Source organism: Lasioglossum baleicum, chromosome 17 (assembly GCF_051020765.1).
Source record: "Lasioglossum baleicum chromosome 17, iyLasBale1, whole genome shotgun sequence".
Classification (NCBI taxonomy): Eukaryota; Metazoa; Arthropoda; class Insecta; order Hymenoptera; family Halictidae; genus Lasioglossum; species Lasioglossum baleicum.
In genome coordinates, this window is record NC_134945.1 from 4,094,663 (window position 1) to 4,113,670 (window position 19,008).

The 19,008-nt window shown below is 40.0% G+C and overlaps 1 protein-coding gene across 1 annotated transcript; it reads right to left on the reverse strand.

Annotated features, from left to right (window-relative positions):
- Positions 1–16,352: 16,352 nt before the first annotated feature.
- Positions 16,353–18,151, reverse strand: LOC143217707 (uncharacterized; the record flags this gene model as incomplete). The annotated part of the gene is made up of 2 exons (XM_076442250.1): positions 16,353–16,730; positions 17,689–18,151. Coding segments are annotated over 2 exons (558 nt in total), but the record flags the coding sequence as incomplete, so codon positions are not given.
- Positions 18,152–19,008: the final 857 nt, after the last annotated feature.

Sequence of the window (19,008 nt, forward strand, 5' to 3'; positions counted from 1 at the left end):
AGTTATTAACAATTAAAAATCCGCCTAAAATGCTGCAACACTTCTAACAAAAGTATATGTTGCGTACGTCAGACAGGCGCGCGACAGTCTCGTATCAAGTGACAAACGCATGCATACCTTGGTTCTCATTTGGGGCCCCAGCGTGGTGGAAATGTTTAAAAAATCGGTGGACGACATTGAACCTACCTACTCGTTAAAATCCACAAGGGCATTTTTAATATCCGCCCTATGGAATTTTCAAGTAGAAGGGGTCAATGCCCTTTCACTTTTAAATTCTTCTCACACATATCCACAAATCCTTATCCTGCACTATAATTGTTCATAACACCGTACCTAATATACTGTAATAAACGCTCTAGCACTATTTACAATATCATACACACGCACTACGAGTTTACAGAGTCATGCGATTTCTGCGAACGGAAATCTTCGACGCGTGCGAGAAGAATCGTCCGTACAAGCTAGTATCCGTATGCACACTGATTGAAGACAGCTAATGTGGTCAATGCACACGCACGAGATATTTCGCGGTCACAGACAGAATGAGAAAGAATCACGAAATTCGTGAAAACAGGATAGACAATGTATTGGTATAGCAACGCCCGATGTTTGGGCGGTAGTTTGCTGTAGATCTTCATTTGTTTTATCGATCTGGCATCGACCTCATCAGCTGTCTTAAATCAGTGCAAATCAGTGTGCATACAGATGCTAGCTTGTACGGATGATTCTTCCCTCACGCGTCGAAGATTTCCGTTCGCAGAGATCACACGACCTCAAGATGTCCGTTCCGTCTGTGAGCGAGTCTCGCGACGTAAATCAAGTTCAATAAAGAGCAGTGTTTCAACATTAAAGGATTACCAGTTCTTCACATTCTCCTCCTTCACCTCAGTAAACTTGTACTCTCTGTAAACTCGTAGTGCGTGTGTATGATATTGTAAATAGTGCCAGAGCGTTTATTCCAGTATACTAAGTACGGTGTTATGAACAATTAAGTATAGTGCAGGGTAAGGATTTGTGGATATTTGTGAGAAGAATTTAAAAGTGAAGGGCATTGACCCTTTCTACTCGATAATTCCATAGGGCGGATATTAAAAAAGCCCTTGTGGATTTTAACGAGTAGGTAGGTTCAATGTCGTCCATCGATTTTTTAAACAATTTCACCTCGCTGGGGCCCCAAATGAGAACCAAGGTATGCAAGCGTTTGTCACTTGATACGAGACTGTCGCGCGCCTGTCTGACGTACGCAACGTATACTTTTGTTAGAAGTGTTGCAGCATTTTAGGCGGATTTGTAATTGTTAATAACTAAATAACGAAGCCGAAATCGCAATTTTTTTATTCTTCATTTTCGTCTTATATTATCGTCGAGAACAGAGATGGGCAAAAATTTATCTAAAATTTTCAAATAAAAGATAAACGTAAGTTATCTTTTATTTGTTCTGATTTTCCTGAAATACATATTCGACACAGTTTATCTGTAAGATACTCTCCAGAAATTTCATTCGTCATCTGTTTTTTATCGAATCTCGAAGTAACTGCGTATACGTATTCAACGCCTCTAGCGGCGAGAAGTTATTCGAGAGGCATTATTTGTAAGATGACAGCTGAGAATTTTCAGTTTATCTTTCACCGTTATTTGAGAGTCGAAGACAGCGCCACCATCTTACGGTGTATTCGTCAGATTTTGGCTATGCAAATTTATCTATGAGATTTCAGTGGAACGATTTTCATCTTAACCTCAAGATTTATTCGAAGCTCGATGTAGCAAGATGATTTATTCGATTGTTTTATTCGTGACGAGTAATTGGAATAGATAAAAATCACATGTATTTTTATTCGTTATTTTTATTCGACTTGAAATAACTGACACCTTGATCCGACGTTGCCAAGTCGTAATACTAAATGTACAAATGAACGGTTTAAAAACTGTGGAGCTCATGGAATATGGAACAAGGGGAACTTGTAGCTACTAGACATTTCTTATTTTTGAAGGTTTAACAAATTTATTTAAAATGTAACGAAATGGAACCTTCGAAAATATAACAATTTATTTTGGAAAGTGTGTAAAGTGGCAGCATAATAATAGAAACATTGTAATTGTTACTACTATATCGCTTATTTACCACGGTTATGTACGAAATATTGTCAATGTTTGTGAACTATTGTCAATATTTAATTGTAGTAATTGTACCTCATACTTCATACCATAGATACATTTAACTAACAATAAGTATAAGTATAAGGGAAGGACTTGGTAATAGAAAGAAATAATACGTTATTAATAAAGTAATTCGGTTTATTTGTCAGAAATGTTTAAAACAAATCTTGGTCGTCAAATAACATGATAATTGTAGTTTTTATTATAATTTGTGCAGGGTGTATAAATCATTTCTACTGATTTGTATTAATAATTTTTATTTATTTGAATACATGATTTTTACATATTTGTCTAAATAATTATTACTTATTTTTACTCTTATTTGTATAAATAAAAGTTATATTTAGGTTCTACGTACATACACAAAAATGGAGATGTGGTGGATATAGTGTTTGATTAAATACATATACACACAATTAATATTATTTGTTCCGTCGTACCGGAATAGAATTCGTAGGTTTCCTTCGGACAGGATTTATGATGCGAACGTGCCTAAATATCCTCCTCAAGGATTAAACAACTAGGGTCATTCGGCGACCAGTCAAGGCATCTGTTTAACGTTCAGTTTTTCTACACCCTCGAAATTACACGGTGTCATAAATTTTGTCCCTCCGAAGGACCGTCCGCGACCGTTACGCAGGGTCTCGAATTACCTGGAACCGTCGCGTCGTCGACCGAGTAAGATCTCGCCCCAGTCCTCCTTCCTAGGGCCTCATTCAGAGCTACGGGAAGGAGGTCCTAGGAGTCAAAGTGTGTACTGATTGGGAAATGCAACTTTCTGCAGGAACCAATCAGTGCATCTTATTTCATATTCGAGAATCCAACGAGCATCGCGCCAGGACTGGAAGACGAAATCGCTCAGTTGAGTTTTACGCTCTAACGCCGTGACATTCTCCAGTCCTCGGGTAGACAAGTACAACGCACGAGCCGTTGTCTTGTCAATCGTTTATAACATGTGCAAAGTTAGCATCACGGTAGTTCGTCGTCCAGTGATCAGGACATCCGACAAACCGGGATCGCGTCGGTCGAAATCCCTCGCGAACCGGATCAAATCAATCGAGATCCCTCGCGTGCGTTCAATCACAAACGCGAATCTTCATACCATCATCTGCGCGCGTATAAGGCAGGGCCTGCTAGATCAGCCTTACTGACGAGTCCACTAGCAGGTCCGGGACGAAACGCTTCCATTAACGTATTCATGCGATAACAAGTCAAGCGAATCAATTATTGTCTTTTGCGATCATTTCTATCATTTGAACTAGCTGCCTAAGATTAATTTGGCGGGCAGTGATCCGGAACAGTCGCGAACCCACAGTTCCGCGGCTAAACATTATTTTATAATATTAATTTATAATATTATATTTATAATAATATAATATAATATTATATTTATAATACTATAATTATATAATTATTTGATTTGAGACTGATTTAATCAATTGTTTAATTTAATCGCCGTACGATCTATCCATAAATAATAATAAAGAGGGAGAGAGAGGGAGGAGGGAGCGGATGGAGAATTGACAGAAATAATAATATATTTCAACAAAAACATGTTTATTTTCAATAGTTTTTTGTATAGGAAATCTCTTATGATTTTTATTACAACATACAGTTCATTACAGAGTATTACAGAATATGGTGAATAATGAGAACGTTAGTAGCATTGTGAAAAAGAAAGAAAACAAAATGAAAGGAATGTAATAATGTACCCTCGGTATCTGCATAGAGAAGGCGGCAGTTGGACAGTGTCGTTCATCATCCTCTCGACGACGAAATACAGTGAGCCACGAAAGTATTCGAACGCGCCCTTTAAAACAGAATAACTTTTTTATAATTGTGCAAAACGATCTGATTTTCTATAATCGATTACAATAGAAGCATTGGTTTACGAAATGATATGCAAAACAGATTTTTCAAAAATTATAATTTACAAGGTTACATGCAAAAAAAGGCATTTCTAAAACTTTTTTATATAGGGTTCTTAATGGAAATTTAAAATATTCGTTTTGTAGATCTATGAAGGTTATACACATACTGAACATTTTATCGAAATCAATTAAAATACACACGAGCTACAAGTGGTTCAAAATAGTGAAAATAGTAGTTTAACATGACTTTTGATCAGTTTCTCCTTAAAATCCACAGAACCGTACATTTTTCGATGCGTGTTGTTTTTTTCCTGCGTTAACCGATTTTGATCAAATATTCAGCATGAGTATGACATACACATAGATCTACAAAACATATATGTATTTTAAATTTTCATTAAGGGCCCAAATAAAAAAGTTTACAGAAATGCCTTTTTCATTTTTGCATGTAACCTCTGAAAGTATAATTTTTGGAAAATCTTTCATGCATAACATTTCATAAACCAATGCTTCTAATTGATTTTAAAAAATCAGGTCGTTTCGTACAATTACAAAAAGGGCGTTCGAATACTTTCGTGGCACACTGTAATTCAGACGATTCTTGGCTAGAACAGAATGAAAAAAGAATTAGCAACGCACGAAACAAATTGGGATCAGCTTGTAAATATGGAAAGCAAAATTCAACTCCCCTGTTTCCATTGCCAGCTGATGCTCGATCAACTGTCGACTCGGTATCTGCAAGAACTTGAGTCAGTTGTGCTTCGTTGTCCATCATCCTCTCGTCGACGAAGTAGTTCAGACGATTCTTGGCTAGAACAGAATGAAAAAAGAATTAGCAACGCACGAAACAAATTGGGATCAGCTTGTAAATATGGAAAGCAAAATTCAACTCCCCTGTTTCTATTGCCAGCTGATGCTCGATCCTTGTTATCATATACCACTGTGCCACACTTGTGGTGTATTCGTGACGAACAGTCTAGATGACTCGAAGCTGTAACGCTGTAACAGATCTAGAAGTACAATAAATGCGAAAATATAATTTACGCGTATCAATAGATTTCCACATCACCCATGAGGTACTATTGCCGATGCGTTTTTTTTTCAGTGGTATCCCCTGTAGGCCTATTCCACTGTGTCGCACACTGCGACGTTTCTGCACACTTATTTTAAAGTGTGCAGCTCGACGTCGGTCAGTAATAATTTTACTGTCATATTTATAAATAATTTCTCCCATCGCTGATGGAATCAGCGATTCTGCACACTACCTTTCGAGTGTGCAGCTCGACGTCGGTCAGTAATAATTTTACTGTCATATTTGTAAACAATTTCTCCCATCGCTGATGGAATCAGTGATTCTGCACACTAACTTTCGAGTGTGCAGCTCGACGTCGGTCAGTAATAATTTTACTGTCATATTTAAATAATTTCTCCCTCTCCCATCGCTGATGGAATCAGCGATTCTGCACACTAACTTTCGAGTGTGCAGCTCGACGTCGGTCAGTAATAATTTTACTGTCATATTTATAAACAATTTTTCCCATCGCTGATGGAATCAGCGATTCTGCACATTAACTTTCGAGTGTGCAGCTCGACGTCGGTCAGTAATAATTTTACTGTCATATTTAAATAATTTCTCCTTCTCCCATCGCTGATGGAATCAGCGATTCTGCACACTAACTTTCGAGTGTGCAGCTCGACGTCGGTCAGTTACAACTGAAAATTCTAATTTTTACATGTCCATGTAATTCAAATTTGCTTTCAAAAGAACTCTTTTCTCAAAGAGTTTAGCCGATGTCCTATTCCTTTTTGGACAATTTGCCATCGTCGCATATGAAAATAGTCTTTCTACGGGTGCGGACGACGGAACGGGTGTATTATACTTACGGAATATCTTTTTTATGTGGGCATATTTATCCAGGACTGATAAATCTCTGCACTCGTCTTCAAAAAAATGTAGAATCTGAAAATATAATTAGAAAATGGAAAATTAGGATTTCATATTATCATAAATAACATCATATTTCATATTATTGAAACCAGTAATATATTAAGGTGGAAGAAATTTTTTGACCAACCTCTAACGATGCTTTTGACGAATAATCCGGGACTTGTTCCGTGTCAGTGCTTTCTCCAAAATAGTAGAAGTCTTCGGCCGATGTTGATGGCGTTGCTGCTGCAGCAATTACCACGTTTTGCTTCTTCATTTCTTCTACTACTGCACCCTTCAAATTCTTTATTAAGATGTCCTTCTGCGCGTCCTCTACACAAGGAAACCACCGATTTTTGAAGTATGGGTGGCTCAAGGCTGCTATTGCCGCACATTTGGATTCTTCCGATGAAAACGTTAATAAATGTTGAAATCGTTTCTCTAGGCTTGCTAATAGCGAGGCACTAATTACATTGCAAAATCTCCAATTGGTTGCACTCAAAATACGTAATTTTCTTCTCAAGGAAATTAAACATGGCACGAGGTTCCCATAGCATATGTTTTTATCGCCTTGTAATATATCAATCGCTTGTGCGATAGGTGCCGTGCATTTTAAATGCTCTTCAATATATAAAAGCTCATTGTCTTTTAACATATTTTTTAGCCCCAAAGCTCTCGCAATTTCAATAAATTTGGGTTTCAGCTCTACTATTTGCTGTAGAGCATCGTACAGCGAGTTCCACCGAGTGTCCCCCGGTCTTTTCAATATGTGGCCGGTTACGTTTTTAAATATTTCTGAAGACTTCGGTCGATTGCAAAGTTTCCACAATGTATTGCACTTTTGCATGACCTCCGTGTGCAGTACTGCCACTTGCTCCGTCTTCCTTATCGTTTGCGCCAGGTCGCTCGTGACGCACAAATGCAGTGTATGCACAGCGCATCGAATGTGCCGGGGTAACACATCATCTGGAACTGTGTTTACGATTCCTTCTTCTCTTTCTTCTTCTATTTCTTCTTCCTCTTCTTCATCTTCTTCTTCTACTTCTATTCCGGTTTCTTCTTCTTCTTCGATTTCACCGTTGACTGTTTCAATTTCGTCTATTCCAATACAATTTCGTTGCACACCAAAAGTGTTAAATGCTTCTACGAAATTGCTGGCATTGTCGGTGACAGTCGCCACAATCTTCCCTGTATCTGAGATGAAATCTCGATGGATACAATGCAGCAAGTTTTTTAAGCGATCGTAGGAATGCGTCCCGCAAAATTGCCGACATGCTATAGCTGCAGATTTTCTCTCGTAATTGTCAGCTATCCAATGGACAGTTACTCCCAGAAAACTGCGGTGTTTTCCACTCCAAATATCCGCTGTCGTACATAGGTATGGAATGGTGGACAAATCTGATTTTATTTTCTCCGTCATCTCAACATACAGTCTGTCGATACGGCGACCTATTGTCCGTCGACTAATATTTTTGATTCTATTGGCCATGTCAAGATTTTCAAATATCCGTCTGAAACGAGGTAACTCAACAGCTTGGGCAGGTATCATTGCCTCAATGATGAATTCTGCCACGTCCATCTCGAATCTCTCTTGCGATTTCGCACCACGTTGGACAGCATTCTTCCGTTTCGCTTGCGATACATCATTTAGATATTCTATATATTCCATTTGGTGTTTCCGTTTTAGATGGGAGATGAAATTGGAGGTGGAAGACCATTGGCCTTTAATTTCCTGCACAGTAGAGCATAAATTACACCGTGCAGTCGCGTTAGTTCCATTACTTTTTTCCTGTACTATGCTGTAGTATCTTCCTCTCAGAATAGTTGGAACTGCAGCAGGTATCGCTGAGGATTGCTGTGTTCCAGCTTCACTGACGAACGAGTTGTTTCCCATGTCGAAAGCACTTCCTTCGCTTGAACTCATGGTTCACTGTTCAATACACTGTCACGGAACAGACACAAAACACTTATTCACTTATTCCTACCACTCTAACACTAACTGTATTTAGTCCTTTAGCTAATATTATGTAGATGATTGCATAAGCTGTATGCACGATGGTTAAAAACAAATTCTTTTTAATAAAAGAAAAAAAAGGTGACTAATAAAACTTTAATCTTTAAAATTTAACCAGCGAATTTTATTTTCAAATCGGGCACGATCTTATGCAATCATCCGCGCGCGATATTAAATAATAAACTATTATTAAAAGCTTATATAAAGTAAAATAACAAGCTCTTCTGTACTCTGTACTCTCCGAGTGAATGCTTGCTAGAAACTGATTCGCAATTTTCTTCAAAACGGCTCAACACACCACAAAAACAAATGCCAAACGCGACAAAAGAACGTAGAGAACAAACGCGACAAGACAATTTTAAAATCAAACGCTACACGATGACAAATGCAAAACGCGACACGAGAGCAACGTTCGAAAGAACGAACATGACGACCAGAGGCAGACATCCCTATTATTAACCAACTTCGAAAAAGGAGTAGGATACTCAATTCGATCTGTATGTGCCTTTTTTCGCTTTTTTTCTATGTATGTTCACCGATTACTCCGATGGATGGACCAATCAGTGTAGGATATATCTCCCGATTGGTCCCTTGATAAAAAGTGTGAAATAAAAAAATTTTGTAAAAAAAAATTAAACCGACTTCGAAAAAACGCACGAAATAGTACAAAATAATTTCCATTTAATTTATGTGAATACGCACGAACTTAAATACAATACAATCTTTTCGGAGGCGGCGCAAAATTGAAAATTTTCGACACTGGAAATTACGAAAATCCTTACATTCTTCTACATGCTTTCACATATTAATGTATATTCTCTTCCCACCTACTGATTTCCAAGCCCACCATATTCCAATGAAATCATAATCAGCAACATCTGTCATTTGGAAAATTTTTAATTTTGCACCGCCTGCGAAAGGATTGTATTGCATTTAAGTTCGTGTGTATTCACATAAATTAAATGGAAATTATTTTATACTTTTTAGTGCGTTTTTTCGAAGTCGGTTTATTATTTTTCACAAAATATTTTTATACATGTATCTAAAATGTAAATACACGTGTACACGTGTAGTAAACGAATCCGCTTCAAATAAATCTTGGAATTATTAGGTCGGAAAGAAAGTTCTTACTGTTTTTGTTATTTTGATTATAGTTAAAAACCGCAAGAACTTTCTTTCCGACCTAATACTTTGCTAGCTTGAATAAACGATGACGAGGCCGACGAGGCCCAACCAGCACCAAACGTCAAAGACCCAGCGACTGACAAACGGCATATAAAGGGTTTTTCAATAAGGACATGACAACTTTAAGTTTAAATAAAACACAGAAAAATTGAAATATCGGGCTGAAATTTATTAGAGTTGTAGTACACATGTTACAATTATGTGTGGAATTCGATGTCGTTCATAATGACCTCCACGGGCACGACGGCAGCAATCTATTCTTTGAATCCAGTTTTCAACTACTCTCCCACACATCAGCCGGAATCTTGGTAATTTCGTGTTCAATATTGTTCCTGAGATCGTCTAACCAGTGTTGTGAACTGGTACGGGAAAAGTCGCTTCTACAGTCCGTAGCTTGTGGGGCAAGTTGGGGCGAACTGTTACTGCCGGGAAACCGGATGACGCACGACCACAAGACGCACATATATATCAATTTTAGATATCAATTAGAATATATTTATATATTACATGTACATACACATCAAATTTTAATATAACATACGCATGTTAAACGTCATATTTGAAAATCGAGAAGAAAAGATTTTGCGAAGCTATGCGGGGCGACCAAGGTACCCGATTTTGTACTTCAGTGACGCTAGAATCGTCGCGCATGTGCGAGTTTTCCCGTACCAGTTCACAACACTGCGTCTAACGTCGTCGGATTTTTTCTTGTGGGGTAACCTTAAGTCGAAAGTTTACACCAACCATCCAACGACGTTAGACGATCTCAGGAACAATATTGAACACGAAATTACCAAGATTCCGGCTGATGTGTGGGAGAGTAGTTGAAAACTGGATTCAAAGAATAGATTGCTGTCGTCGTGCCCGTGGAGGTCATTATGAACGACATCGAATTCCACACATAATTGTAACATGTGTACTACAACTCTAATCAATTTCAGCCCGATATTTCAATTTTTCTGTGTTTTATTTAAACTTAAAGTTGTCATGTCCTTATTGAAAAACCCTTTACATATGTGCAATGTAAGCAGACGGGGAATCACGCACTAATATCTACAATTAGCCCATTGGTGAATAAAAATATTTTATTTAAAATCTATTGAACATCGTAGAATGTAGAGAGTACTATCAGAATAGAAGGAAAAAAGGAAAATGGAAGAAATTAAGGTAGAGAAATTATATATTTTGTAACGTTGCCTCTTCTCGCTCGGCTTTCTGACCGGCGCAAGGGGTCAACCCCGAGAATTTACAGTCGCTGAGGACGGGCCGTGCGCTGCCGCGCGGACACGGTCCTCTCGGGACAAATGCGATTGACGAGAATACTCGAAGGGAACACTAACTGAACAATTGTTCGGGCGCCAGGTACGCGGAAGTACCGCACTAAAGAACACCAAAGTCTCGTGTTCGCGGAAGTCGAACACGAGCTTCGACTCTTCTCGCAATCGCCGACAGAATTCTACGACACGAACGGCCAGGAGTTCGGACACAGTGGATAACGGGGACAGCCCTCGCGGCAGGACGTTTCTCGCAGGTCGGAAATAAACTCGAAACGATTATGGCTCGAACTAATTTATTCGGTGTCAAATGATAAATTACAGGTGGGCGGCCACGTGGCCGCAACCCGGGAGCCCGCGCTCCTAATACACTTTTGCGATGGATCTTCGATCGCGGAGCGCGTTAGTCGAGATTTCGCGATTCTAGAAAGTACGGTACGATGGTACAATGCACGTCTCGCGAGAGACGAGAATTCGCGGGACGCAGATGTACGGCGCAGTTTCGACGGACTGTCGCGAGATTGACGAGCGCACTGAACGGTACTTTACCGAATTCGCTAATATCGAAACTATCCTTTTCCGACGCGGCTCCTTAAGGAAGACTTCCGACGAATCGAAGGGGAGACTGCTCGAAAAGGCTCACAGCGTTCTCCAAGAGAACGCGAGCACCAAGCACGAGGCCACATGCCTCGGCTATCACCAATTGTTCGAGGACGATACGCACTCGCCTCGTCCTCGCACTAAATATCGAGCCACCACTAAAATACGACCGAGGATCACTTGTCGACTTACCGTGGTAGACGTAGGCTCGCCGGACCTTCTACTTCAGGCCGGTAATTCTGCCTTCGGTTCCTACGCTCGCTCGGAAATAACCAACCGCGTCGCGTGTCCGTTGTACTACGGAATTCGGACCTCGAAAGTTCGATGGATCTATGGAAACGACTCGTCTACTCGATAACCAGCGCGACAGTGATCCGCGGATCCGCCTCGACGGAGCGCTTCGATTCTCGATCTCCCCACTCCTTTCGCCCTACCGAAATTCCCTAGGGGCGCACCCGCAACGCGACTACGACTAGCCGCAGGATCGAACTATCCGAACAGGTCGTCGGGCCCCCGACCTTTCCAACACCAACTACCGATCGTCTTACGACGACCGTGGAGGATTAAGGACCAGTTAGTTTGCCACAGCATCCGGCCGCCACCAATGCTTAAGGATAGGGCGACGGACATCGGCAGCACCGGTCCGATTTCTCTCCGAAATTTTTCCTCGCGCCGGGCCGCAGCCGTCAGGTCATAAACTCTCGACGGGGGTCGCGGCTGCCTGCTGTGCGTAGCACAAAAAAAAGGTTTTTATGTGCTCTACAACTCCTTAGGTAAACTATCGGTAGGTCTCCTTTATAACATCATGGAAGACGGAAGCGTTCCTACCGCTTGGTGAATTCTTCTTAAATAATGATTTAAAATAATTGCTAAAAAATATATTAGAGACATATCTTTGTTCTGCAAATTTTCCACCGGATCTAGTGTGAAAAAATGTTTAAATATATGGTCGTATTCTACGATTCTTGCTCTTTGAAATACCGTTCTTTTTTCATTGTTCGTAACAACTTGTTGCCATCATTCAGGTTACCTGTCAATTCCCGTATCTCAATGACTAATTAGCAACATGTGTTTTCGATATACAAGTAAAATTACTTGCTTATTTAAAATGCGCCATAACTCTTTCCTTCCAACCTAATACACATATGATATCAAAAATTATTTCGGATACGCCGGAAAATAATAAAACGTTCATTTTAGGGAAACCAATAGTGTCATTTCGCCCACTACGATACTTTGCAACTGTACGCATCATGTAAAAATTTCATACGACACACATGTGATGTGAAATACTCCAGTAACTACAAACAGCTGTTAGGTTTGAATTGTTTGTTGCTTCGGGTGAATAAAATTGCTGAATATTCTTTAGACATTACACCTTCCACGTAGTGAAAAACATTTTCAATTTGTTTATGTCCAACAAGTAGTCCAATACACTGCCCCGTAAGTACGAGCGATGGGGGGGGAACAGCGCAGTGGGTTCAGATATAATAAACCGCTACCGCCCACTACTACGCGATTGTAGGGACTGGCAAGGCGCCATCTCGTATGGGTCCGAACTGTTGACATTGTATTGATGCGAGCCTGAGAAGAAGGTTCCCAGGCAGGACGTATCTAGGTTCGAACGCGCGGCCGATTGGATCAGAGTGGAGGAGGCAGACCTCGTTTCACACGCACTTTCGGCTGTCGTCGAAATATTGGCTACAGCGGCCACACATACTACGTAGCGTCCAACGTCAAAGTCAAAACATTGGGGCTATAGGCGCGGGGCTGTGGTGGGGATGATAGCAAGACTTAGCGATAGGCTCGCTTTGTTTATGTGCCGTTCCCGGGGCTGTTCTCTATGGAGAGGTGTATCACAGTTCATTACTATTGAGTTGGAAGTCGGCACTTTCTCGGGCAACATGTGTTGACTGTAAAATAATTTGTAGGCGCCCCGACTTCTCCGGAGGAAAATAAATGTAAAAATGCTACATACAGCGACTTCCACTAATATTCGGACGCTTAAAAAAAGACGATGACTTTTTAAATATTCTACTATACGATTTCAACTTTTTTGTGAAGCTATAGAGCAATTAGTTTACTACAGGATGGGAAAAGAAATTTTTAAAAAAATTGCAATTGATCGGAATTGTAGAAAAAATACTAAAAGTTGCATTTTACAATTTTTTTATGTGGGCCTATATTGAAAATTTAAAAAGTACGTTTTGTAGGTCTGTGTCAATTGTGAAAGTTTCATCGAAATCGGTTAAAATTCGTGAAAAATTGAAATTTTCAACATCTTTGAACGTTTGCAGCTTATTGCAACATCGACTGATTTTGAAGGAATTTTCAGAATTGACACAGATCTACAAAACCTATGTTTTAAATTTTCAATATAGGCCCACGTAAAAAAGAAAAAATTTCCTTTCGCGTCCTGTAGTAAACTAATTGATCTGACTTTCTAAAAAAGCTCAAATCATATAGTCCAATATTTGAAAAGTTATCGTCTTTTTTGGAGTGTCCAAATATTAGTGGGTGTCATTGTATGTAGTCTTCGAGAATACACGTAGAGGGGAGTATGCACAGGAAAGTAGTAAGTAAATTGTTCATTTTACACTGCGACACTTTGCAACTTGATTGACCTTGTACACACCGTCTAAAAATTTCATACGGTACACATGGAATGTGAAACACTCCAATAACTACAAACAGCTGCACATAGAAGGTGTTCTCCTGTTCGTCCGTTACCTTAAGTTCATAAATTTTATTACAGGTAAAGACAGGTATAAATGAGGGTAGCGTAAAAATAAGTTTCGTTGACGAGCATAAATTACTTTATGACCACCGTCCGACAAAAGCACGAAGGAAAACACGTGGCCAACACGTGTTGGAAGGGACTTCCACATTCTAAATTATAATGTACCAGCTCAAAAATCACACCAATAGATTGCAACGTTGCCCGAAAAGGCGTGTTGTGTTGCTCGCGGATTTGTTTATGTTCTGACTAGTTCACAACACTGCCCCGTACGAATGATAGCGGGACAGCTGTGGGCTAAGATATGAAAACCGCTACCCGCGAGTTTAATTTTTTTGAAAAGTTAGTACAATTAATTGACAACATGACGTGAAAAAGATTTGTAGAAAATTGCAATTGGTCGGAATTGCAGAGGAAATACTAACAGTTGTATTTCGCAATTTTTTTGGGGTGGCCCTTTATTAAAAATTTCAAGAGCACGTTGTGTGGATCTACAGGGTGTTTCACGCTATTCCTGGCCAGCGTTTTTCTTTCAAATTATTAGAAAAACATGAAAGAGGAAAAAGTAGTACATACTGTTTTTTATACGCACAACGCAACGACATATGTAATTATTCTGTGTTTATAATATTTTGTTAGATACGAAGGTGACCTTCAATTTTTTTAAATAGAATGCTTTATTATTTCTTATGTCACATGAGAGCGCGTGTCTAGTCGAATTCATTCGTATACTGTGCAGTGACCCTCAAGGTCATGCAAGGTCAGAAACGAAAGAAGCATTTTGAAATACTTGCAAACACATTGGTATTAAATATTCAAAATGCTTTTTTCGTTTCCGAGCTTGCATGACCTTGAGGGTCGCTGTACAATATACGGATTTACGTCTAACAAAATATCATAAACACAAAAAAATTACATATGTCGTTCCATTGCGTATAAAAAACAGTATGTACTACTTTTTCCTCTTTCATGTTTTTCTAATAATTTGCAAGAGAAACGCTGGCCAGGAATAGATCCACACAACGTGCTCTTCAAATTTTCAATAAAGAGCCACCCCAAAAAAATTGCGAAATACAACTGTTAGTATTTCCTCTGCAATTCCGACCAATTGCATTTTCCACAAATCTTTTTCCACGTCGTGTAATCAATTAATAATTGTACTAACTTTTCAAAAAAATCAAACTCTTTGTTATAACGTTTAAATTCCTTAACAACGTATTCGCCACCTATTGACACGACAAACTCTGACAAGTTCTAGTCAATAGCTTTTTAAATAAATACAGCATGTTATATTCTGCCTATGCCACGCCGGAGCGGCGCCGGAAAGATTTCGGAGAGCTTGGAATTTCTCCGGCGACGGATCGGCGACGGACCAGCTCTAGGATAGGCATCTCCTGAGGTGTAGAGGGGAGTAAAAGATTCAGGGAACCCCTGGGGTTTGTCCGCGAACCCCTGGGGTAAGACACGATCCCCAGCGCTTGGCCTTTGTGCGAGCCTCACGAATTACGACCAGCCCACCGGACACCAAACTAAATGGTCCAACATGTCCGCGCGCCGGAGACGATGCAAACTAAAGGGTCCTTTAATCCTCCGAGGCGCTCCTCCGCACCACCCTGCCGGAGCCGTCTGTAGCCAGGTGAGACGACGGCGGGACCACCAAATAGCTGCTGACCTGCAGTGGCGGCTCCTTTGTCCCAGATCGTCGCCTCCGAGTTTATTAGCTCGTGTGCAGCGGTGCCCCTTGCTACCTCTCCGGATCCGGAATGTTTTTGATTATGGCCAATAGTTCGTCGTCGGCTGATCCTATGATGCGGGGCGCATTGTCGGTATTTGTCGCTCCCTAGGCACGTTCCTGAAAGTGGCCACTCTCGGCGCGTGTAACAGATGGCATTAGGAGCGATCTTCGATCTTAATAACTTCCTTAAGGAGCGCTCAATCTTGCGGGTGGTTTCCGTAATCACTAACGGTCGGTCCGGTCCACTCCCGATACGGTTATTGACCGTTTCTCAAACGGAGAAGTGACGTCGCAGGCTTGCAACGTCACAATTTATATATTATTTAATTTTGAAAGTTACATAACATTTATTGGTTATTTACAAAATGCATAAAATCTGCAGTCTACATAGTCTAATTACACACACACTTTAAATCAGAATAACTTTTTTATGAATGAACCAAAGGACTTTAGTATCTCTGTAAGGCTAGAAGAATTAGTTTAGTGAATGACGTCTACAAAATATGTTGAAAAAATGCATCTCGTCAGAATTGTGAAAAACAATAGTAAAAATTGATTTTTACGACATTTTCAGCTGGCTCAATGACGAAAATTGAAAAAATGTGTTTGGTCAACTCGTACAAATTATATACGTTCTGAAAATTTCATTGCAATTGGTTAATTGATTTACGAGTTATAAACGATCAAAAGTGGTAAAAAGGCCGAAAATCACGAAAAATTGCAATTTTTACCACTTTTAATCGTTTATAACTCGTAAACCAATTAACCAATTTCAATGAAATTTTCAGAACGTCTATAATTTATACGAGTTGACCTAACACATTTTTTCAATTTTCGTCATTGAGCCAGCTGAAAATGTCGTAAAAATCAATTTTTACTATTGTGTTTCACAATTCTGACCAGATGCATTTTTTCAACATATTTTGTACACGTCGTTTACTCAACTAATTCTTCTAGCCTTACAGAGATACTAAAGTCCTTTGGTTCATTCATAAAAAAGTTATTCTCTCTCTTATATGATAGTTACATATTGGGCTGCAGATTGATATAATTATATATAGGGCCCCCTCTGCCCCTCCCGCCGCTCCCACGGCCGGAGCCTCGTATGCCCCCACGACCGAAGGCTCGCCCGCCCCTACGGCGGAAAAATCGTGTCCCCCGTCGGCCGCGGTCGCCTAGCTGGCGGTAGATATCGCTGCGCACCACGCGCAATAATCGCTTCTCCAACATCTAAAAAGTATAAAAAAAATATATAATTAAAAATAACACATATATCGAGTCGTGTCGAGTGCCCGCACTCGCACTGAACTCGGTTCAAATACTCTAGCGTGCCTGCAGACTGCAGGCCTATTAGTAGGAACATAAAGTAACTCGGATTAATATCCGGACTCGCTAAAAAAGACGAAAAATTTTTAAATATTGTACTATACGATTTGAACTTTTTTGGGAAGCTAAAGCAATTGGCTTACTACAGGATGTGAACAAAATTTTTTTAAAAAAATTGCAATTAATCGAAATTGTAGAAAAAATACTAAAAATTGCATTTTACAACATTTTTATGTATGTGTAGACTTATATTGAAAATATAAAGTGTACGTTTCGTAGATCTGTGGCAATTAAACATATTCTGAAAATTTCGTCAAAATCAAAACGTTTAAAGATGGTAAAAATGTCAGATTTTTACGATTTTCGGCCTCTAACTGCAATAAATCTAATGCCTGTCGTTTTTTCTCGGATCAACCGATTTCGATGAAACTTTCACAGCACATATAATCGACACAGATTTACAGAACGTATATTTTAATTTTTCAATATAGGGACCCACATAAAAAAGTTGTAACATGCAACGTTTCGTATTTTCTCTACAATTCTGACCAACAGCAATTTTTGAAAAAATTTCTTTTCACATCCTGTAGTAAACGAATTGCTCTAACTTCCCAAAAAGTCCAAATCGTGTAGTATAATATTTAAAAAGTTATCGTCTTTTAAAGATAGTCCGAATATTAATCCGAGTCACTTTATGTAATTTCGATAATTGTGCATAAAAGGTTACACCTCACCGATTTCGATGATTGTTTAATTTAATTAATTGTTTATTAAAGCATTAGTTTTAGAACGTATATAAGTTTTATCAAATTTGGTGAGGTGTAACCATTTATGCACAATTACTGTAATTTCCGTAACTCACCATCAGGTCGCTTCTCTGCGCCGTCGATCCCGGGGCCGTCGTCGTCGATGCCGGGGCCGTCGTCGCCGGGGCCGTCGTCGCCTGGGCCGTCGTCGCCAGTATCGGGGCCGTCGTTGCCGGTGCCGGGGCCGTCGATGTCGTTGCCGGTACCGAGACCGTCGTTGCCGGTACCGAGGCCGTCGATGTCGTTGCCGGTACCGAGACCGTCGTTGCCGGTACCGAGACCGTCGTTGCCGGTACCGAGGCCGTCGATGTCGTTGCCGGTACCGAGGCCGTCGATGTCGTTGCCGGTGCCGAGGCCGTCGATGTCGTTGCCGGTGCCGAGGCCGTCGTTGCCGGTGCCGGGGCCGTTGTTGCCGGTGTCGAGGCCGTATTTGCTGGTGCTGCAGCCGACAATGTTGCTAGCTTTTCCATCTTTGTTGTGAACAAATACAAAATAATGAAATATTATCACACAGTACAGTGGTCACTCGATAAATGTCCAAAATATCTGGCAGAAGTGTAATTATAATTCTGGTCGGGTACATCGGTGTGAATGTGAGACCAGGAAGACCATTACTAAAATCCAATAACAATCTGACTTTCACCAACATATTCGTGGCATTTTGCTAATGCAAATGATACCAAATATAATATAATTCGGATAATACTTACTTGTGTAATGAAAGAAGAAAGTTTCGGGCGCAAGGAAAAAACACGGAGAATCGTAATGTTACGCGCCGACACAGTTCAAAGCTCGAAACTTTCATCGTTCATTGCACAAGCATCATCGGAATTATATCATATTTGGTATCATATTACTTAGAAAAGTTCCACGAATATGTTGATGAGAGTCCCACAAAAAAATAATGAAAAATAAAGAACTCTCAATTATAACTCGCAATTATATATTAATTAATAGGTCAGCTATTTTGGATATTTATCGAGTAAACAATTAATAAATTTATTTGGGACGAGGATTTGTAGAGTACTTACTGTAAGTGAAGAAAGTTCAGCAGTCAAAGGTGGTCAAAGGAACGAACACCCGAACACCTACTTATAGGACGACTATGTAGAGAATGCGTTCCTCGTGATCGACGTCGACCACGAAACCTCTGCCGATCGTCTTTTGTCAATCGCGCCAGATCGCCTCGGACCAATCAACGGAGGGAACCACTACAGCCCTGCTGCAGGCAGTTGTGAGACATCGTCCAAGATGTCTAGCGAATGCGCGGCGATTTTAAAAAATCTCGAAAGGATAAAATTTTCGAAAAGATTGGATAGCTTGAACACCCCGTAAAATATCGGTACTTTCCTGTCAATGTAATATTTCCCCGGGCT